The sequence below is a fragment of the Onychomys torridus genome, chromosome 7 (genome assembly GCF_903995425.1).
Source record: "Onychomys torridus chromosome 7, mOncTor1.1, whole genome shotgun sequence".
Lineage (NCBI taxonomy): Eukaryota > Metazoa > Chordata > Mammalia > Rodentia > Cricetidae > Onychomys > Onychomys torridus.
The window spans coordinates 10,690,303-10,712,960 of NC_050449.1; the positions used below are offsets into that span (position 1 = coordinate 10,690,303).

Here is a 22,658-nt window from a genome sequence, read left to right on the forward strand (position 1 = left end):
CAGGTAACAACCCTGAAAAACAGACACTATGATTCTCAAGGCCAACTCAGATGTTAGAGAGAAGACCCCAAACCAGATTTTCTAGTGTCAAAACCCAAACTGAGCCTCCTTTTGCTGATCTTATACGAGAAATCTGTCCCCATCACTTGGGATCCTTTAGTTTTTCAAATCAAATATGGTTTATTTGACATAACAGCCTGAGTGCTTGGTGAATGCTGAGTCTGGGCTTAATGTCTTTATTTGATCTGCTTTAATTGTCAACAATACCTTTGAGTCTTGTGAGATGAAACCCAAGAAGAAACAGAAGCCTAGAAGAGCCAGGAGCCAAGGTCACCCAGCAGTCATAGGCAGCCTGTCCGGAGAAGACATTCCTAGGGTGCTTCACCCAAGAGGAACAGAATGTGCTTACTGGATGGTGAAGACATAATATGTGTGTTTAAATGCCTGGTACATTAGTGCTTGGGAAATGCTTGTTTCTTTCTTTCCTCTGTCCAGGGAGAAGAAATAGATTCCAGAAACAGACTAGTGCACTTCAGAGATGTAGTTCAAGCTGCTCACTGGAAAAACTACCCCTCAGTGAAATTCCAGATGAAAGCCAAGTATTTACCTTTTGTGCCCTTCTTACTTAGGAAAAAGAAAACAAACACAAAAACCACAGTGCTCAGACCTTTCAGAAGTCAGTTCTTTCCTTCCATCTTGTTGAGGAGGGATCTCTCTGTTTCTGTGGCTGTGTTGCACGCTCCCAGCTAGCTGGCTGATTCTCTTGCTCCCATTTTGCCCCAGGGGTGTTGGGGTCCCATATGCATGCCACCAGGTTGGGGGGCTACTGTCTACAAGGTCTGTGCTCTCCTCTGAGGAGACCTCCAGTCCTCCTCCTCTCCCCTTTGGTGAATCGGTTTCCAGCCTCCACTACCAGGTTTCCAATGCCTTTCTGCTTCCTGACAATCCAGCCAACATCAGAGTGCCTTCCAGAGCTCATCATTGTTTCCAACCCATGTTCTTCAGCAAAGTAGAGCCGGTGTGCCTCTCCTGTGCATGTGGACCACAGCTCCTGACACCCTATTGCCCACAGGTACAGGTGGACCCTCAGCAGATACTGAGCTGAGGATGAGGCCTGGGGTTGGCCTCTAAGTCTTGTCAATAGCTAGTGTGTGAGCTTGTGAGGGGGTGTCCTGTTCTGAGTCCTCCCCCCCCCACCCCCCGCACCTCTTCTAAAATGGGGAAGGTGGAGGGTTAGGCTTTCCACAAGGATTCCGGGGAATGTCCTCTGGTGGTCAGCCTTCTGTAGCTGAGGTTCCATACTTTCCCCACGATTATTCCTATGAGCCAGAGGTTTGGTACAGGAGGGATTTGGAAAAATCTGGTAAATGGATGTTAATCTCATCTTTGAACAGAGTTTAAAGTACTGAAGGCTTTTTCCATCTTGATGTCTAGGGGAAGCCAAGCATTCTGACTCTCCATGCCAACTTGATCAGTGCTCCTGAGTGCCGCCCAGCAAAATGCTCTGCAGACTAGCTGGGGCCATGCAGCAGATTCACAGGCTGGTATCAACTGCAGGCCCAGAAGCAGAGACAGTGTAGAAGAAAGTAGGTAGGTGTGAGCAAATAGCCTGGGGTCTCTTTCCAGCCTGCTCATCTCTCTGGGCTTACTATCCTTGGCTCTAAAAGTAAGGTGAAGTACTGGCTAAGGTCTAACCACCAAGCTTCACAAGGGAAGGTAAAGGAAGGGAGTGGGGTTCACAGCTCTGGAGATGACCTCTCAAGCTGGCCTTTATATCTAGCAACAGCTCAGAGCTGCTGCCAGGAAACACTGTGCCCATGGCATCTTTGTGGCCTCCGTGGGATGCTTACAAGAAGCCTGTGCAGAACACTATTCAGCAACAAAAGAAGTCAGTGTGTGCACAGATGGGGCTCAGGGGCATTATTACACTGATTGAAAGTAGTCAGTCTCAAAGGGTTATGGACTTTGATTCCCTTAGTGTGGCATCCTCCAAGTGAGAGTGACAGAGCTGGAGAAGTGACGGCCGTCACCTGAGGCAGGGTTGGGCATGACTCTGCCAGGGGTCCTTTGGCAGCATGAATGGTCCTTTATTTCCATTGGAACTCACATGCAGGCACACACACATGCATACACATGCATGTAAATGTGCCCCAAACTGGGCAGATCCTACGGAAGTCTGTAGTGTAGACTGGATCAATGGGTCGGTATTTCCTGTTTTGATACAATATCATTACGTGAGGGCACCACTGAGCACAGCTAAGTGTAGCACAGACATGCATTTCTCTCTATATTTTGCTGTTTTGGCTTTTTTTTTCTCTTTTTCTTCCAGCTTTCTGTATGTTCACAATTAACTTCACAGCTGAAGTATACCTTTCAAGCCTACAGAACTATTCCATCCTACAGATAAGAGACCAAGGATTGCTGAGGTCATACAGGGCCACATCACTATGAGATTTGATGCCATGTGTCTAACTGCAAACTCATGAGCTCCCCTCTACCAGTCAGTGATTTGTGTGTGGAAAGAAATCCAGAAGTCTCCAGCTGCACACTCTCAGGTTTCTCATTTCAGAGTGTTCTCTTTAAATCCTTCAGTCCCGAGCCTGCCAGGGGAGACCACAGGGTGCAGCTGTCACCTACAAGAACAGGGTTTGGCACCAGCTCCCCCGAGAAGGACTCTGTTGTAGTGTGTTGTGGACTCTTTCTGGGATAAGCATGCAATACCAATGGGAGTGGAAGAGACATGGCCTGGTGGACTGAAGCCGGAATAGCTCCCACAGGGCTTCAGTCCCGGGTCCACTTTGTAGTCTCATTTTCTACCCCAAACCACAAGGTGGGGCAGCCAGCAGGTTGTTAAGGGCCACTACCCATTGTTCCAGCTAATTGTCCAGGTCTTTCTGTTTCAGGTGACAGGTCAAGTCAAGCTTGGCAAACGGCCAGTCCTAGCAGTGCCTTGAGTCAATCACTGAATCAGTGTCTACGAACTGGTCCTTGTACCCTGCTCTGCTCTCACTGCTCTTGGTGCCCCTGCCCACCGCCACTCAGGCTCCCACGAGGACAATGACAGGCACTGTGGCTCAGCCTCAGTGAGTCAAAGCTTGGAGTTTTCTTCCCACGGTCTCCCTTCAGCTTGTGCTCTGCAAGTGACCAGTCTCAGGCTGGGGTGGCCGACGAAGATTCTCCCCTTGGCCAATCAGCCTGCTGAACCTTCCCTAGGGCCCTGTAGTGAACATTGTCAAATCTACTTTTGGCATGGTACCTGATCACCCTCCATGTCCGATCAAGGCTCTACATCTGCCTCTCACCAGGAGTGTCTGATCCCCTCACCCTGTAGGAAGCCAGGACCTGTCTTGTTTTGCTTGTTCCCACTGCTGAGTCTACCCACTTCTCGGGTATCTAACTCACTTGCCCATACTGTATTTGGGATTGGGCTCAATACTTCCTGCAAAGTCCCATTTCCAAGCTTCCAAACTCATTGCAGAGGTCCTGCATAATTATTGCCTTACCGTGCCTTTGATGATGAAGGCACTACAATTTAACAGCACTATTAGTGTATGAGAGGAGAAGAGGAGAAAGAAGTCCACACACAAACACATACTTGGGGCAAATGGTGAAGGGGTTGCAGCAGTTTGGTACAAAAGCTGTAAAGCACCCCAGTGTTTCTTATATTTAAATGTTACGTTGAACTAGTATTCTGGGATATTCAGTTGGTCAGGATGATGGCTAACATTCATTTTGTTCATTTCATTTCTTTATGTGGCTAAGACATTTGGAAACTACACGTGTCTTCCATTGCATCACATTGGACATGTTCTCCCAACCTGATTATACTTGTAGCTTACTCTTTTTTTTTTTAAATTTTCTTCCTGCTTCCTCTTGCAGCAGCCAGAGTTTTGGGCAATTTCTTTTTTTCTAAAATGAAACTTCTCCTCTCATGGAGATGGTATTTGTAAAGTGCTCAGATGGTGAAGAGCCTTGAGGATCTCTGTACTTGGTGATGTTTCTTTTGTAACAGGCACTTCTCATATTCAGAACAAATGAGAGGAATGCTAAAATCTCAAGTGTCCTTACCTCTGAAATTACCGTCAGAACATTTCCTTTTATGTTCCTGAAGTTTCCATGGAAGCTTGGGTTCTATATGGCCATCTTCACTTAGAGGTAATGCAGATTTCATTTCTGGGGGTTGGAAGTGATCCTGACAGCACTTTAGTTCCTCATTTTCATTTTTTTGTGTGTGTCTGAGAAAAGACACATGGAAACTTTAGAAACCGGCTCTGGAAAGGGATGTTTTGACTGCCATTCACTGTCAGACCTGCCCCCTCTTCCCGGAGGGCCTACCTGCCCCATCTCTGCTAGAACACAAAGGAACACCACATTCTCTTTCTCTGTTTTGCTTTCATGAAGGGGCTGCCAGAACATGACTGTTATCTGAGGGTGTAAGTTGAATATTTCTCAGTTCTACAGTTTAGCTGTTATAACTCAGTTTCACTGAGAAGAGCCCAGGGCTGGGGGCCCAGGTCAGCAGCTGCCAGCCCAGCATCTCCTGCCTTTCCTCTCAGATCCTGGGTGGCAGGAGGGCTATCACAGATGCGCCTGGATGGATGGATGCAGACTGAGCACGGTGCCCCTTTCTTACTGTAACAGCACTTCCGACTGGGGACGCGCCTGCTTGTGGTTTGAAGAGAGCTGTCCCCCGTAGGCTCATGGTTCTGAACACGTGGTCCCGGCCAGTGGTGGTGTTCAGGGAGGTTATGTAACTTTTGGGAAGAGGATCTTTGCTGGAGGAAGTACAACAGGGTTGCTCTGAGATTTTACAGCCTCACCCAACTCCCAATTCTGTTTCCCATCTGCAGATGAAATGTGATCAGTTGGGTTCCTTCTCCTGACACACCACCTCCCCTGCCTGTTGTCATGACAATGGACTCGGTCCCTCTGGACCCATAAGCCCAAATAAACCCTTTCTTCCCTGTTGAGTATTTTTTGTCATAGAAACAGAAGACACTAGAACATTCAGCTACACTCTCAAATAATGATGTGGGATGCTGGAACCCTTAGAAAATGACACTGGCTGTGCAGGGCAGTGAACACAAGTGTGAACCGGAGATACTACCCTGAGGCAGGGGAGTGGGGAGTGTTTCAGAAAGCTTCTGGGTCCGGGTCTCAATCACTAATGTGGAGGAATCAGGGGTATGGACCTGGCTGCCTTAAACAGGGCAAAACAGATGAGTAGCAGAGATGAGTGACGGGCCCAGGGCAGGGTTCATTTCTGATCCGTGCTCCCCTCTACACCCAGCAATCTCAGAGTTCAGTGTTCGGGTTAGCAACCCTGAACCTGGGCATTGGACTAGGTGCTGGGAGTGCAGGGACCAACCTGCCTCGTGGGCTTCTCAGGCTGGTAAAAGGGACGGGTATCAGCAAAGGAGGGTCAAGGGGGAACGTGGGGAACTTCCTGTAGGGGATATTAGAGCTGACTGTTTAATGGACAGGAGACAGCAGCAAAGTGTCCAAGGCTGAAAGGCCATTAAGGAATGGGGCAGGTTGCTACTTCAGATTGGAGAAGGGACCTGAGTCAAAAGCCTGAAGAGATGAGCAGGTGGTAGAGCTAGCTAGGGTATAGTCAGCAGTTTCTCCAGTTCAGCCTCAAGAGCACACCACCTGTCATCCTCATAATGATTGTACCCTGTGGACCCTGAGCTGAGGGCCTGGCTAGGCTCCGTCCAAACTCCTGGTACAGCTGCAAGGTAAGTAACGGGTGCTCTGAGCTGTTAAGTATGTACTTATTTGTTATGGGGCGACAGAAAATGAATGCAACATACAGATCCCGGAGGAATAGCTGGGGACCCAGAAGCATTTATAGAGTGGTTAAGAATGCTGTGAACTCTGCTAAGATTTTTGCAGGCCTGTGCTTTATTAAACTGTGAAGTCTGTTAATTTCTACTGTAGATGTGTTCTCCTCTTGAGCAGGCCAGCTCATGTCCATTTGCACACAATGCCAACAGCTCTCAACCAAACAACACAAACGTCACACTTTATAAACCTCAGCCTGTGGGCCTTTCATCAAGGACTTCCTTCAGATACTGCCAGCTGGATTTGAGCAAGTGTTGTAGAGACTCCCGAATGTCACACATCACCAGACAGGGCTGAGCCTCAAGGCATTGCAAGACCATCCACTGCTCCATCTTCAGTGAAAGCACTCCTAAAGAAGGTAGGAAAGGCCACAACTCTCTCTGTTACTTAGAAACGTTTTATTTAGGGACACAGCACAGCACAGAACTACAGCACCATTTGCTGTTGTCTACAGACACAACAGCCTTGACTAAGAGCTCCCCGCCTCTTTAGATGAACGTCAGCAGAGTGGGGCCACACACCTCCCACGGAAGCACCGAGGAGTTCAGCAGAGGGACAAGCTTCTGATGTGTTCTTGACAAGACTGTTTTCTGACACCATCATCTTTTGGATGTTGTAGAACAAAACTGAAGATGAACTTATGTTTCATGCCGTTCTTCACTGGCTCATCAGCTTTACCAAAGTACACAGCAAAAGGAACATACATATTTTTCTTGGAAGGTTTCAGAGAAATTTAGTCATTAGAAATTTAACTTAGCCGGGCACAATGGTACACGTGTTTAATCCCAGCACTAGGGAGGCAGAACTAAGTGGATCTCTAAGTTGGGAGGCCAGCCTGGTCTACAGAGTAAGTTCCAGGACAGCCAAGGCTACACAGAGAAACCTTTCCTCAAAAAGCAAAACAAAACAAAAAATGAAAACAACAACCAAGAAATTCTATAGCCTGGCTACACAGAGAAACCCTGATACAATGCCCCCCTAACCCCCCTACACACACACACACACACACACACACACACACACACACACACAGGAAATTTAAATTATACATAGAACTCCACTGTACTGAATGGATCAAACTGCAATTATAGCATTTTAAAAAGGCCAACTTGTTAAAAAGTAGAGCTGATTATATCTGTTTTTCTAGGGAATGCCTGTCACACTCTAGGATCCCACAGTTTTCTCCTGTGGCTGAGCAAGGGAAAAAGTACCTCCAGACACAAGAAACTCGGTACCTTTTAGAAACTCAAGAACAACCACTGATTAAAATCTACAAGCTTCAGTGACAACGTGCTCCACAGCTAGAGACCCAGAAACACAATTGTGTAATTTAACGCAGGAGGAAAGCGAACTACAAATTAGCATCTATTATATTACACTTTTCACACAATAGCCTCTTTGTCAATCTTTTAAAAGAGGTTTTTGTTCTTGTGAGAAATAAGGCCAAAATGCCAATGATCACCCCAAAGGAGTCGTTCACCTCAGTGCCCAAAGACAAACCATTAATTGGCAATGGCATATTTTAACCCATGGCTTCTTTAAGGGGTTTATTCTATACTGCTGAGACCAGGATCTTCAAAACTCCCACTTCCCTAGTCACTGCAAGACAACCTTGAACTTATGTTGAACTTGGAAAGTGGTCATGACTCATTCCACATCAAAAGCTAAGCATTGCTGGTGCTTCCAGGGAAAGGCTGTCTGTCGGCCATACTACTCCTTCTAGTAGTCAGTGGAAGGAGCCTTCCCATGACCCTTTCCTGTGGAGGACCGCATGCCTGCTAAAGCAGATCCTAGATGTCAACAAACTAAGATTCCTACCGTTCCCCTTGCTCGCTCACTCAAGTGCCTCGTGTGTCTTAGCCACTGATTTAAGAGTTGGTGATACAGCTGCAAATCAAAACTCTGGACCTTTGTAGCAGATTCAACCAGGCAGCATAGCATGTGTGTCCTGAAAGGTGTCTGTCCTTCACAGGAACAAAGCCATAGGAGTCTTGGGTGGGGATACATGTTAAAACATACATGCAGCCGGGCAGTGGTGGTGCATGCCTTTAATCCCAGTATTCCAGAGGTAGAGCTAAGTGGATCTCTGTGAGTTCAAGACCAGCCTGGTCTATAGAGCGAGATCCAGGACAAGCACCAAAAGTATGCAGAGAAACCCTGTCTAGAAAAACCAAACCAAACCAAACCAAACAAAATAAACAAACGAACAAACAAGCAAGACAGACCCACCAAACAAGTAGGGGTTTCGGCCCCTAACAGTGCCATTGTGAAGCAGGGTGACGTTCTATAAGTTGTAAGTTGTGCCCATCCTCCCTGCACTCCAGAGACCCTCAACAGGGAAGAAAACTGGAAGGTGCTAGCCTCTTGACTAGAGAAAACAATATCAATGCTGGTTGTCCGGTAACTTCAGGCCAGAGACTGCCCACCTCACTCTGACTTTGTGTCTGAGTCTAGAAAATGAAGGTGAATAACAATAAGGCATTCTCTCAGAAGTTCGAAAATACGACTCAATTAAGTGAACATACAGCCAAGTCTCAGGCTGAAGGCAGCAGCTTTCTCAAGGGCAAGGCACATCCTGCTCAGTGGGCAGCTTGCTAGTCAGCAAGTACAAGCTACAAGATACGTGTCTGTTGTACTTTAAAAATAGCCCCCACCCAGAGCTGGGGGGCTTCTCGAGAGCTCTGCGTGCCCCTTGGGAAAACAGCAAATGTGCCAGAACACTGCTTCCAGAATGATCGGTGCTGCTTCTGCTATCCCACGACTGTGTGGATCTGGTTTGGAAACCTCAATGGTTCACCAAGACTCGAAACAAGGTCAGTGGCCTCACAGTGGACACTGAGGACCTGGTATGTCTGTAATAAAAGGACAGGTGCTTACAAAAGCATCCTCCTCATCTCTAGAGAAGTGCTCAAAGCCAGGAAGCCAGCAGAGGGAGGGTTAACTCCAGGGCAAAGTGCACTACTGGGCATCAGTCTACCAGCCCCTTGGAGCTAGATGCGTACCTCATGGGCTTCTCCCCACATCCTGGAAGGGAAGTAGAGAAGCCAGCTGCAGCTCAACTACTCAAAATCATAGGTGCTGCTCTATCTGAACTTCAGCCCAGAGAGGATTTACAGCTGAAGTTGGTCGTCTATCTCCAGGAAAACACCAGACACCATAAATCACCAGCTATGCAACTTAGGGCAGGGAATGGGCAGGGGGACCAGACAATACAGCTTCTCCCGACACCACCGAAGGTTTTCTACTTTCTGGAAGGGTCTTTACTGTGGGAATTCTACTGTCCCTTAGTACCTACCCATGTCTTTGCTGCATGTTGCTAGGCTCTGATGCCCTCAATACAGGACCTGCCTATTCATATGTCACAGCCAGTACCAAGTGTGATGCCTAGGATGCTGTGGGTCCTACCGTAGCTCAGTGTGAGCATGGGAAGATGAACTGAAACAGAGGCTGAGGACCCCAAACACACATTCTAACCAAAGGACTGCATGTGGCTAAGCTCAGAGAGTTCCTGACCTCCCAAAATAAAACATAATTTTTACTGCCTCAAAGTACAAGTTATGCTGCAAGAAAGATGATGCTTTTTGAAAAAAATCCATATCCTAGAAAAATATTTTAAAGGTCATTTCAAAGTAAAAAACAAACAAACAAACAAAAAACCCCACACATACACACTGTAGAGAATTGTAATGAAATGTCTCTGACACAGCAATATAAAAATGTATGAAATCAGTTCCTTAGTTACCACGTCACAGTCATACTCCACAACAGAAAGACATATCCTGGAACAGTGCCATTCACAGCACCCAGTACACTCCTGATATTTATATGTGCTTTCCAACTCAGAAACCGCCATGGAAGTACAAGCAAAATCTGCTTTTCTGTACATTCCCAAAGGCAGACAGCCAATTAAGTAACTTCTCACTTCATCATAAAGCAATTAGATTAGGTAAACAACTGTCCCTCAGATTGGCCAAAAGTAAACTGGGCGGTTCCTGAGGGCTTTCATGTAAACAACATGTTAAAAATGGGCAGGTCTGCAGACTAAAGAGCTTTTATATAAAGTGTGAATCGACAGCATGTTCACATGGTCAGAATGTGAATAGGCGTTAACGATTTCTAAGTCAGCACGCATGTTTATAAAGCTGGGTCTCATGACTCACACCTGTGATCCCTACACTAAGGCGGCTGAGCGAGGAAGCGTGATGTAATTCCAAGGGCAGACCATGGGCTACAAAGCGAGACCATGTCACAAAAAATCAAACTGTTTACAAAGCAGTGCTTATATCCTCCTAACTACCCATGTGTATAATCTATTTTGTAATTCTTACCAATGCGAGGATGTTCTTCTCAAATGAACTCAATTCTATAAGTTAATCTGCAATTTAGGAAGTTGTGCTCAAACATAAACAATCTGTCTCCAAACGCATGGCAAAGGTCACTCTCGGGTCTGCTCCATGTTCGGCTCCCACTGGGCAAAGCGCCCCTCCCTGTGTTCTGTCAATGTGCTTCAGTAAAATGCTGTTCTCCTGTCTCAGGTGTCTTGAGGACATCTATCAATGACCTCTAAATTCAGATTTCCCACGAGGCTATTTCTGAAGCCTTTCTTCCCAGAGTCAGCACGGCGTGAGCGGACACACGACAACTCTGCTTCCTTAGCTGCGTTCTTGGCCCGCGTCCCTGCAGAGGGCACAGGGCAGTGAGCAGCGGTGGGAGGACAGCAGGTAGCTGAGGCTGGCTAGCGACAGGAGAGTGCGCAAGTACAAGAGCCCACACCAGGTCACACCCATTGAAGGTGCTTCTACACACAGGCCAACCCCGCTGGTAGGCCAGTGAACACTTTCCTTAGTGAGGGCACACAGAGGGCATTGTTCAATTATATCCTGGCATGTTTATTATCACCTCATAAAATAAGACATCCCCCAAAGTGCTTGCTCTCTGGAAGCTCCAGGTCTCCCAACACCATCAGTCCAAACTAGCGTTTCTCCGAGGCTTTAGAAGGCTCTGTGCTCTTAATAGCCCTTTAATGAGGACTTCAGACAAAGCCCACTTACTCATTTCCACATTTTGTCTGCGGGACATTCCTAAGCAATTCTTCTGTGACACTACTGGCCATTATGTCGATTCGGGACTGGTAAGACACACACCATATCACTACCAAAAACATTTACTGCAAACGAGCCACAGACCCAACAGCTACAGGAGCCACGGACTTGAATTCAAGAAGGAAACCATTAGCAAGATGAATTCAGAAGTCTCTGTCGAGAATTCTTCTCTCCATTGTTTGCTGTAGTGTCACTGCTCAGGTCCAAATCTGTTAAAATTAAAACCACTATTTAGAAAGGAGGACTAGCAGAAGCACTTGTGTTACCCAGCTGTGAGAATGAGTTCTCACACACTGTTTTACCATGTCTGCTGCCTAGTGTGAAGTTAGGTCAAGGCAAGGAGCCAATACACTCCCTCTTTTAAAGTCAAATGGTGGCTTTGGGAGTAGCCAACCACTCTCTGGGTTATATGAGGCCTGCTCCTGAGGAGGGCATCCACACCTGTATAGTAAACATGATCCAAAGCCCATAGCGCAGGAGGCCCTAGGTTCTAGAGAAGCTAAATGACATGTTGTCAGACTCCCTTCTAAATATGTATGGTTCCACCCACAGGTCAGTGTGGCCCTCAGTCCTGACCAGAGGCCCTTCCTTCTGCAGTGGACAGCATCAATGCAGAGACTCCTAACAGGTGCTGAGAGTAGGTGACATGACTGCAGAGTGCTCAGTCCTAACTGAGACATCGATACTGACCCCCAGCCCCTAAATCAGAGCTCAGGGAATGTCCACAAAGAGGAAAGAAAATTAAGAGCAAAGGGGATGGGGGACAAAATGTGGGCATCTGGACATGATGTGCTTGGTGCTCATGAACTCACTGCAGCTCTGGTCACCTGCACAGACACACCCATCACGATCATCAACATCCTTTGCAGGCAGCACTAACTGGACTCAGTGGGTCATTAAAAAAAGAAAGAAAGGGTAGAAGGGGGAGCGGGTATACTGGGAGAAGCTGGATATGATATCAAGATATACTGTAAACGTGCAAATTTGTCAAAGAACAAGTAACAGATACTAAAGAGAAGGACAAAGAGATGGGAGGTACAGACAGGAAAACAAGACAGAGACAACAAGAAGCGTGCTAGAAACAGAGGCGGAGCATGAGAACAGGACACAGAACAACCAGAGAGCAGAGAGGGAGACAGAGGGAGAAGCACAGATCCATCCTTGTTTGGAAACTTGGGTTCCTACACTCTCCCCCAGGACAGCACTGGGGCAGGGGTTCAAGTGACGGGCAGGGTAAAGACAGCCCAGACTGCTGCAAAGGTGTGCCTGTCCAGAGAGCCAACCATACCTTTAAACTCCCCTGGCCGGCTCCTCTGGTCCTCTCCCTTGATCTCTGAGGACATGGGAGTTTTTCCATCAATGACGTCCATCTTGATCATGCCTAGGTTGGTCAGCAGCAGCATGGGGTCGATGCCCTGCCCGTTGCTTTTAATGTTCTCCAGCACCTTAAGACACTTGTATGATTTGAGCTCACTTATGTTCTCTTCTAGAAAGAGGTTGTAGAGGCTCAAGTCATTGTAGCCTTCAGATTTGAAATGTAGAACATCAAAGGTCGGCAGGATTTCGTATACTTTGAGAACATCTGTCTTCTGCCGGAACGGGACGAACAGCGTGTAGATGACCACAGGAGCCAGCAGAGCATACACTATGAGGTTGATGAAGCTGAGCAGCTGGAAGATGCCAACAGCGATGAGCTTGCACTGGAAGTGATCAGGAATGGTGCTATCATTTCTCAGGACACCCGATTTGATGCTGCACAGAAACTCGTCGGAGAGTGAGGAGAGGCTGAAGTAATAGCTCAAGTAGACACACGCCAGCAGGATGACTACAAATGTCACCAGTCGGCAGCCAATGTACTTCACGATTAAATGATTAGAGTTCTTCTTCGTCTTCAAGTACTGCTCCACGATTGGGTACTTGAAGTGGCTTTCAGATATCTCCCACAGACTGAAAAACAAACAAACAAATCTAACTGAGACCCCTGCCAGTCTCATCAAATGACAAAGGCAGGGGCATGTTCAACACTGTCACACTGAAAACTTCAAACACATTGACTATAAGTCCACTCCTGTACTAGGGAATAAAACCATGCTTAAAACCTCTTTTTCCTTTTGATATTTTAAACATTTAAATTTTTTATCTGAGTACTTTGTCTGCATGTGTACAGTGCCCTTGGGAGCCAGAAGAGGGTGTTAGATGCCTGGAACTGGAGTTATAGACAATTGTAAGCCAACATGTGGATGCTGGGAACCACACTCAGGCCCTCTGAAAGAGCAGTAAGTGCCCTTAACCTCTGAGTTATCTCTCCAGGCCCCCTTCTAATATTTTAAAGACAATCTGGTTGATTAAATGTGAGTTAATACTTAACAATTTTTAGGGCAATGCCTAGTACCCAAGGCTCAATGTCTGTTAAATTAATTTATCAGATCCAGAATAATGGCTGGCTTATTATTGTTGGTTTATAAACCACAATTTCAAACTAAGCATGCATAATATAGAAATTTTAAGCCCCACTAGAACACATATGCTTCTACTAGGGAGGGTTGGGGATACTCAGGGGACCCAAATGGCATTGTCTGGGTCCCTGGCTCTCCCACAAGAGACTACATGACCGTGTTTATCTACCAGGGGGTAGAAAAAGGGGCAGACAAATGCAGTGAATTAATAATGCTGCACTCAAACAGTCTGGAATTGTGCTGGCCAGTTTTATGTCAACGTGACACCAGCTAGAGTCATCTCTCAAAAGAGGGACCCTCAACTGAGAAACGGCCCGTACCAGAGGGGCTGTGGACAAGCCTGTGCTGCGCTTTCTTGTTGATGTGGGAGGGCCCAGGTCATTGCAGGCAGGGCCACCCCTGGGCTGGCAGTTCTGGGTGCTGGAAGGAAGCAGGCTGAGCCACCCATCAAGAGCAAGCCAGTAAGCAGCACTCCCCCATGGCGTATGCATCAATCAGTTCCTGCGTGCTTGAGTTTTCATCCTGATTTCTTTCAATAATGGATCGTCATGTTGAACCCTTAGCTAAAATAAATCCTTCCCCGTGAGCTGCTATTGGTCGTGGTATTTTATCATGGCAATAGAGATGCTGCAACAGGAATATAGCAGGTAGTCTCTGAAACAAGACAGCTACTGCCGTTCTGGTCGTCACACGCAACGCAGAGCCAGAGGAAGAACGTGAGAAGGCAGGGCCTCCACCTACTGGTCCGCTTCTCTCATCCTTTCTATATGCTTGGCTGCCTCAGAATCCTCTGGCTTTTCCATTATAGGCATCAAAGCAAGCGAGCTACATGTGAGACTTTGATCTGTCACCCCTGTGAGAACTGCTTTTCAAAGGCTGAGACTGGACAGGGAAAGGAACACTGACCCGAGGACAGTGAGGCTGGGGCTTGGGGTTGTCCCCTGTCAGTTGATGTCCCCTACCCCTTCCCACTCTTGGCAATCAGCACTGTGGGCCAGCCTGGCAGGAGAAAGGGCAGGAAACTTATCCTAGGGTAGCTATGGGCAGCTCTCTGAGCTGTTACCTTTGCCCCACATTCTCATTGCCTCCTGGCAGTCCAGGTCCATCTCTCAGGTCCAAGTCCCGAGCACTCTTGGCAGCCTTGATGGCACGGTTGTAGACTTTGTCAAGTTCTTCCATGATAAACTTCAGGTCCGAGCAGAGATGGGGAGCTGCTGAGAAGCGCCAGAACAGGGTGGGCAGGTACAGGAGTATGGCAAAGAGCAGCAGGATGTACGGGAAGAACTAGAGAGCAAGAGGCGGTCACGGTTAGCACACGCGTTCAGAGCTGCAAGAAGCTGCCATCAGCTTGCTGGGAAGCTGTCCTGACTTGGCCAGCAGCTGCTCCCGTCCTCCTTCCGGGGACACATGAGCATCCCCATGTCACTCATGGACACCAGCTTGCTGTGTGTTGATCACTGCTTGTTTCAGGATCTAACCCACAGGTGACCCTTTTTCAATCAACAGACATTAATTTGACGGAACTAGTGACTACATTGAGACGAACAGTCGTGCCTTCTGAGAAGAGGAGAAGGGGAAGGAGGGGAAGGGGAAGAAAAGGAGGAGGAGGAAAAAGAAAGAAGATGAAGAGGAGGAGGAGGAGGAGGAGGAGGAGGAGGAGGAGGAGGAGGAGGAGGAAGTTCATTCCCCTGTCTTGTAGAGTGATTCCTCAACAGAACCACAATTACGAAACAGGTAAATGTCACAGTGACCTTTGCTGGGTTTTGTTGTTGTTTTTGTTTTACCTTTTATTTGTTCTGGTTTAAAGCTTTAGTTTTTGTTTTGCTTTTACTTCTTTGGAGTCTGGGAAAATGCCAAAGAAACATCATGGAAACCTCTGGAGTCAGTGGTCCAGTAACTATCTGTAAAGCAGCTAGAATAAGCACCTAAAACCTGCAGGGTGTGGGGGGAAGGAGCTTCCCAACTGGAACAGACAAAGCCTCACCCCGGTACAGAACCCCGGTACAGAACCCCGGTACAGAACCCCAGAGAGGCAACCAGGACTGGTGGACTCACAGACAAGGAGGAGGGGGACTCTGATGTCCGGAGAGTGAAGGGTGACCTGGAACTCAGTCCAATTAGAAGCTCAGGAAGACCGCAGCACTGGGCTCCACTGAAGCGCGGCCTTGTGGTTTGGGCCATGAGGTCACAGAGCCTCTGACCCTCAGTTTCCCTCTCTGAAGTGGTCACATGATACAGGTGTCATGAAGATGAAGCTAAACAAGACGCCTGGCCTGTCATACGCACCAGAGATCCCCGGAAAACTAAGGACAGGGCTTCCTCCTGTTGGTCCTTCCGATGCCCCACAGGCCTGTGAGGAGAGGCAGGGGAAGCCTGGAGTGGTTTCTGATCTAAGGTCCCAAAGCTCGCAAGTGACCCAGTTAGAACGTGACCCCAGGCTACGACTCTACACAGCATTACATTGTTCCAGCCCCACACTGGTCATTCTAACTGGACACATAGCCTCTCCTTGAACATATCTAAGAGCACAGAACCTGTGCTAGGCCTGTGCCTGCCGTGGGACACTGGTGCTGCAAAGGCACTATCGGCATCCCTGGAACCCTGCCAGCCCCCCATGGGGATGCTTACATGTCCACAGCACATACGTCAACTGGCACATGACTACGAAGTAAAATCCCCAGGCTTTGGTTCGGACCCCACTAGTTTTAACACAGCTGTCCTCTTTTCCTGTTCTAAGACCCAGTCCCAAGGCACCCATCACCTCTCCAGCTGTTGTGGCTCCACAGTTCTCGTAGTTTTGTCAAAATGCCTTGGTTTTTGTTTGTTTGCTCCATTTGTTTTAAAGGCATGAAGCAACACATGCAGGTTCACAAAGGAAATGGGTAGGCTGATGCAGTTATCAAAATATGGAAAAGTCAATTTACATGTGCTTCTCTATTATTAACCCTGAAATAGGGCCCAGTGGATAGTCTATGAGCTACTACAGCTCTGAAGTGGACATGAGGGAACCGCATTAATCCAGACAGAATTTCTTCAATGGTGACAAAGCCCTTGCTCGTGTGTCCTACATATAATTTTCAACGTTAACTCTAGTAGAAGCGAAGGAGGAATAGGACAATTGTCCATTCACAAGCATCCCAAAGCTCCCATGAGCCCTTCCTGGAATCCCTGATGTAACAGAAACAGAGAAGGAAACCCAAATGGATCCAAATTCTGCAGCAGCCTCCATGAGGCTGTACTTTGGGATTTGCACAGGACCAGGTCCTTCAATGTTAGCCTGACCCGCAAAGAGCCTACACACAATGGCACACCTTGCAGGTTGGGCATTGCTGACCCACACTGCGGCTGATTTAGTTTCCAGTTCCCGATGTTTACTCTGTCTTTGTCTACTCTAGTCCCTGTCTATTCCGAAAATGAACCTGGCAGCCATGCCGTTCCCAACACTAGGACGTCCAAGCACTTCCTCTGGGAACCACAGGCAGTGGAACTATTTCTAACTTGGGCTTGTAAAATATTTTTATGGGTCATGCTCATTTGGGGGTTATTTGAATGACAGCATTTACCTTGGACTGTCCCCTAATGTAACAAGTGTACAATCTGTCAAACACACCCAAGGAGTGTGGCATGTAGCCCCATGGGTAGAAGAGCACACTCACTGTAATTAGAAAATCGAATGTTTAAGGGTGCTACATGGAGAGCATTTGCAGTTTCCTGAATTTCCTTGTGCCCTGGCTGCCTGTGCAGCAGTGTACAGAAATGTCTTGTTTGTTGGTTTTCCCTAGACTTACACTCTCCCATGCTCATCAAAAACAAAGGGACCATTCTGCATGTCTTCAACATGGCAGTCAAATCGATTCAACTGAAATATGAATTTAAAAAGTGTTAGTTAAATTATAGCATTTACAATCCTTTTGCTAGAGTAAGAATATGGAGACTCGCGGGGGGTGTCTGCATGAGGGGAAGTTCTGTTGCCAGTGCTGCCTGCTCCGCACTAGGTCTGGGGTGCATGTCACTCAAAGCTCTGACTGCACCCCTTGGTACAACGTCCCACTTGGTTGGCACTGTGCTCTCCCAGACAGTGAGACCCTCCCAGAGAACCAAGTGTCCACTCTACCTGCTACTCTCGCCTGTTTGCTTTCAAATCTGTGCTGTTCCTGGAAGGGGTTGGGGTCACATGACCTCTGTGTGGGAGGAGCCTGAGGGGACCCAGAACAACCTCCCTCCATGGTCTAACTTCCTTCATCTAAGGCAAATCCATGCAAGCAGCTAAACAATGCTCCCCAAGGGATGTGCCACTTGTCTTACAGGATTTAAGGGGATGGGATGTGGACTCCGATCCATTTCTAGCATCTGCTCTGGGCCGGGCAGTGGCAGGGTGCACGCTGCCCAGGAGGTCACAGGGCCCAACAATTAGCAATCAAAACACAGCAAAGCAGCAGTGTAGGTAATTAGCACAGAAAAAAAAAAACAGAAAAGGCCCTAAAGAAAGAGGTCGGAACCTTTATAAGAGAGGCAGGTCCTACAGCTTACTATGCTGTGAAGCAACTAAGAAAAAGAAAGAGCAAACGAAAAGAAATACGACCGTGCTAGACTAGGGCCACAGTTATCCTCCTCTGTGGTCCTCTGAGCATCTGTTTTCCTCTGCCTGGAAGCTTTCTAGATGTCTGTTGAGTTCCCACCTACCCAACATAAATAACGTAACAACATACACACCACCAACATGAATAACAAGCCCACAAACAAGGAAGGAGAAAGGAGTTGAGATCAGATGGTTGACAGATGGTGAACAGAATCCCTTGAAAATCCAAGACCCAGGGCTGGAAAGGTGGCTCAGTGGTTAAGAGGACCCAGGTCTGATTCCCAGCACCCACATGGTGGTTCACAACTGTCTGTAACTCCAGTTCCAGGGGCTCTGACACTCTTCTGGGAGCCAGGCATGTTGGTGGTGCACAAACATACTTGAGGGCAAAAACAAACAAACAAACAAACAAACAAACAAAAAACCAAGAGCCCTTGAGTGTGAAAGAGCTCAGGAATACAGTCACAGTGACAGAGACAGAGAGTAGGACCCAAGCCAAAGGCTAACGGCAGGAAGAGGCCGCAGGAAGGAGTCCGGTGTAAATGAAGGCAGAGATTGGAGAGCCATGTCTACCTTCTGAGGTACTTCCCCTGAGGTCTAAGGATTGACCAGAGACTAAACCCCTGCTGTGGAGTTTGTTCTGGTCTGTGGCGGTTGGCACAGAGGCTCTAGGGAACGCCCTAGTTAGCTAGTAACTGAACTATAAAGGCCCCCGATTCCCACACAGCACATAGCCGGAGACCACTGGCAGACAGCAGGATCAAAAATGCCTTGCAAGACAGCAAAGCAGTCCCGAGAACATGCAGAGGTGGCCAGGCCGGTGGCCACTGCAGCAAAGGCAGAAGCAATGGGACTTTAGACAGCTGCACAGAGAGAGGGCACTCATGTGAGACGGGAAGGCAGAAAACCTGAGGGCTATGGCAGGCCTGTGGCCTGTGCAGGGGGCTGAGTGCTGGCACTGGCCGCTGACAGAAACACAGGAGGGACCACACACAGAGAAGAGGGAGGGACGTGGGAGGCAGTTCTAAATTGAGAGACTGGCATGAGGTGCCTCTAGTCAAGACCTTGGTGCCGTGACAGCTGAGAGCAAGGGAGGGGTCTGGCTTGTGCTTCAGGACCTGACAGCACACAGACAGCTGAAGCCAAGAGAACAACAGCATCACGACCCCAGAGAACGAGGGCAGCTAGAGATGGGACCCAGGGGTTCCTGTAACACTGCAGGGTCAGGCAGAGAATGAATATTGGAAGAGACAGGAAGGTCAGAAAGTAGGAGGTAGACAAAACACCTGGAGAGCACAGGGAGTTAAGTGTGCATGGCGGGTGGCATCTGAGGGTGGGTATCACTTAGTCCTGGAGAGCACAGGGAGTTAAGTGTCTGCATGGGGGAGGAAAGGACTGAGCCAGGAGAACCAGAGGCACATGCCCAGGGTAAAGCTCTGCGTGGAACCACACACTCTGAGAGCACTTCAGCACTGTAGACCAGACCCAGGTTTCCGTGAAGTGCCAAGACCTGGGAGCCACATTGTTCTTGCTGAGCCATTTCCTTCGGCCGCAGGACTGTGAGAACAGTGTGGATTAATAGGCAAAGGCATCCATTATTGGTTTAAAACGTTATTTTCAGAAGAGAGGCTGGGTGTGACTTGAGAACATGTGGCATCACAGTTTGCCAACCTGACCTGAATTCTGCTTTTTGAAGAGTGGTGTGGTCCTCAGACCAGTGACTTCACTATTATTCCCGAAGCTGCTAGTGTCTCTGTGATTGCTAGCTTTATCAATCTGACATGACCTAGAATAGTGGTTCTCAACTTGTGGGTCACAACCCCTTTGGGAGGGGGGCTGAAACCCTGCTGTGGAATAATCCTTGTGTACACTGTGAAGATTTGTCACTCAGATTGGTTTAATAAAGAAGCTGACTGGCCAGTAGCTGAACAGGATAAGGTTAGGCAGGAAAGCCAAACTGAGATGCCGGGAGAAAGAAGGGTGGAGCAGAGGAGTTGCCAGCAGATGCAGAGAGAAGCAACATGAACATGCTGTACTGAGAAAAGGTACCAAGTCACGTGGCAAAGAATAGATAAGATTTGGGTTAATTTAAATGTGAGAGTTAGCTATTAACAAGCCTGAGCTATTGGCTGAGCATTTACAATTAATATTAAGCCTATGTGTCTGTAATTTGGGAGTGGGCTAGTGGGACAGGAAAACTCCGCCTACATGACCCTTTCACAGGGGTCACATATCAGATATTCTGCATATCTGATACTTACATTACGATTCATAACAGTAGCAAAATTAATTATGAGGTAGCAATGAAAATAATTTTATGGTTGGGGGTTTGAAGAACATGAAGAACTGTATTAAAGGGTCACAGCATTAGGAAGGTTGAGAACCACTGTTCTAGAATCATCTAGGAAGAAAGTCTTAATGAGTGACCATCTACAGTTGGCCTGTGGGCATGGGTGTGGGAGACTGCCTCAAGTTAACTGGTGTGGGCAAACCTAGCTCACTGTGAGAAGCACCATTCCCTAGGTGGGGATGGGAGGTGGTCCTAAGCTGCTTAACAGTGGAGCTGGGCACAAGAAAGCAATGAGCATACATGTACTCTTTCCTCTCTGTTCTTGACTGTGGATGGGATGTGGTCAGCTGTGTCGAGTCCTGTGGACTTGACTTTCCCACAGTGATGGACTATAAGCTGGAAGTGTATGCTGGCATAAGCCACTTCTCCCATAAGTTGCTTTCTGTCAAGGTATCATAGCAACAGAACAGAAACTGAAACAGACAGAATTACAGGCCCACAATGACAACATGTGCCCAGTGATGTGCAGGAACACCAGTCTAAATCGGTGGTGCCGGGTCAGGGCTTTAAGTCGGCCAGCAGCATCAGACTCTTGCAGAATTCTGAGAAAAACTACATTCCTGGCATTAACTCCAACGTTAAAAGTTCCACCGTAGCTTGTGGGTGGGGCTCTGACCCCTTGTTTGCATATATTTCAGGTAATACCAGAGGCTTCATGCAAATCCTCCAACTAGGTCTCTGTGACTCCACTTTAGAGAAGTATCTTACCCATTTTGTTAAGTACTCTTTGTTCTTATTGTTTTTTTCTTTTAAGGGCTCTGTTTCAAAGAGAAACCTCACTAATCTTTGCTGACGGACGTTCTGGACGGGAGTGAAGAGAACAATGAGAGTTCAAACAGTCTTAGAGCGCCCCCTGCTGGTCTCCTGGATGCACTCGTGGCCTGCCAAAATTCCCAGCTCTTAGTGCCATGGGAAGCCATCAGCAGTGACTGAAGTAGGAGAGGATGGTGGAAGGGATGAGAGACAAGTCTCGCCAGCAGGGACAGTTGTACCACTGATGACGCCAGTCCACAGGGACAGTCACATAAACATTACACTGAAGAAATGTCTTTTGGGGATGTGAGTCTCCTGGTTTGGCTGGTATTGAACTGAGACATGTTCAATAAACTCTAGTCCCTGAGCACGCACCTGGAGAAGCCACAGGACATACACGCAACCTCCTTCCCTACCTCTTCCTCACTGGACAAATCTGCCACAGTGAGCCACTTACAAAAAGAGATCTGAAAAAGAATGTTCTGGGCAAGGGGTTTTGTAACCTGAAAATTTCCCCATTTTTTTCTTGTTTAAAACTCTGTCAAATTATCCTGTTGAAGTGTTATTTAGTGTGTAAACTGCACCACTGTTTAAAAAATATGTTTACTGTTTAAAAAAGTTTTATGGTAGCTACATTTCTTCCTTTCTTCCATTCTGTTTTTTTGTTTGTTTGTTTTTCAGACAGGGTTTCTCTGTGTAGCCCTGGCTGTCCTGGAACTAGCTATGTAGACCAGGCTGGCCTCGAACTCACAGAGATCCACCTGGCTCTGTCTCTCCAGTACTAGGATTAAGGGTGTGTGCCACCACTGCCCGGCTTATGTTAACTACATTTCTGTATTTTATTTTTAAAAGGTGAAAAACTGAAAAACATTCATTGTGGGAATACAGGATCTATGATTACCACATCTGTGCCCAACTAAAAAAGCCACATCTTTATTCCCATCTGGCATGGGCTACTTTCCCAGTTAGAGAAAATCTTGATTTCTTTTATCTATATCAGATGTTATTTTTAATTATGTGTGTGAGAGTGTGTATACTAGGCATGTGTGGGTGCTTGTGAAGGCCAAAGATGGGGTCAGATCCCCTGGAACTGGAGTTAGAGGCAGTCAGGAGCTGCCTGATGTGGGAGCCAAGCTAAGGCCCTCTAAACCACGAATCCATCTCTTCAGTCCAAAACCTTGGCTTGGATTCCAGGGCTATTGCAATCCAGTCCCACACGCCGAGCGGCCTGGCAAGGCGAGTCTTCTCTGACAGCTCTGGAGGCCAAGGTGTTCCCACCAAGGGTCCGGGAGCTCCTGCCTTGCCCCTCCTAGCACCCTTGGCCTGGGTTACAGGCCACCTTCCCCACACATGTTCCGGCACTCTCTCCCCTCTATGCATACCTATGTCCAAGTTTTCTCCTGTGAGAGGTCCACTCGACCCCAGGATGTCGTCTCCTAAGTCACTGACTATAACTACAGCAGATCTGTTCAAATGAAGTCATATCTAAGGTACACAGGGTGAAGACAGCAACATGATCTTTTAGGGAACACAATCCAACCCGAGACAGCATACCCATGTAGTTCATCTTGGTC

At 47.6% G+C, this 22,658-nt stretch overlaps 1 protein-coding gene across 1 annotated transcript in view; it reads right to left on the reverse strand.

Annotated features, from left to right (window-relative positions):
- Positions 1–9,468: 9,468 nt before the first annotated feature.
- The window catches only part of Panx1 (pannexin 1), a 36,605-nt gene continuing 23,415 nt past the window's right edge, over positions 9,469–22,658 (reverse strand). Inside the window, exons 3-5 of the mRNA XM_036193279.1 lie at positions 14,466–14,686; positions 12,235–12,893; positions 9,469–11,155 (exon numbers count right to left, since the gene is read on the reverse strand). Of these exons, the coding sequence (XP_036049172.1) occupies positions 11,076–11,155; positions 12,235–12,893; positions 14,466–14,686 (960 nt within the window). The 3' untranslated portion in view covers positions 9,469–11,075. The remainder of the gene's footprint in view (positions 11,156–12,234; positions 12,894–14,465; positions 14,687–22,658) is intronic.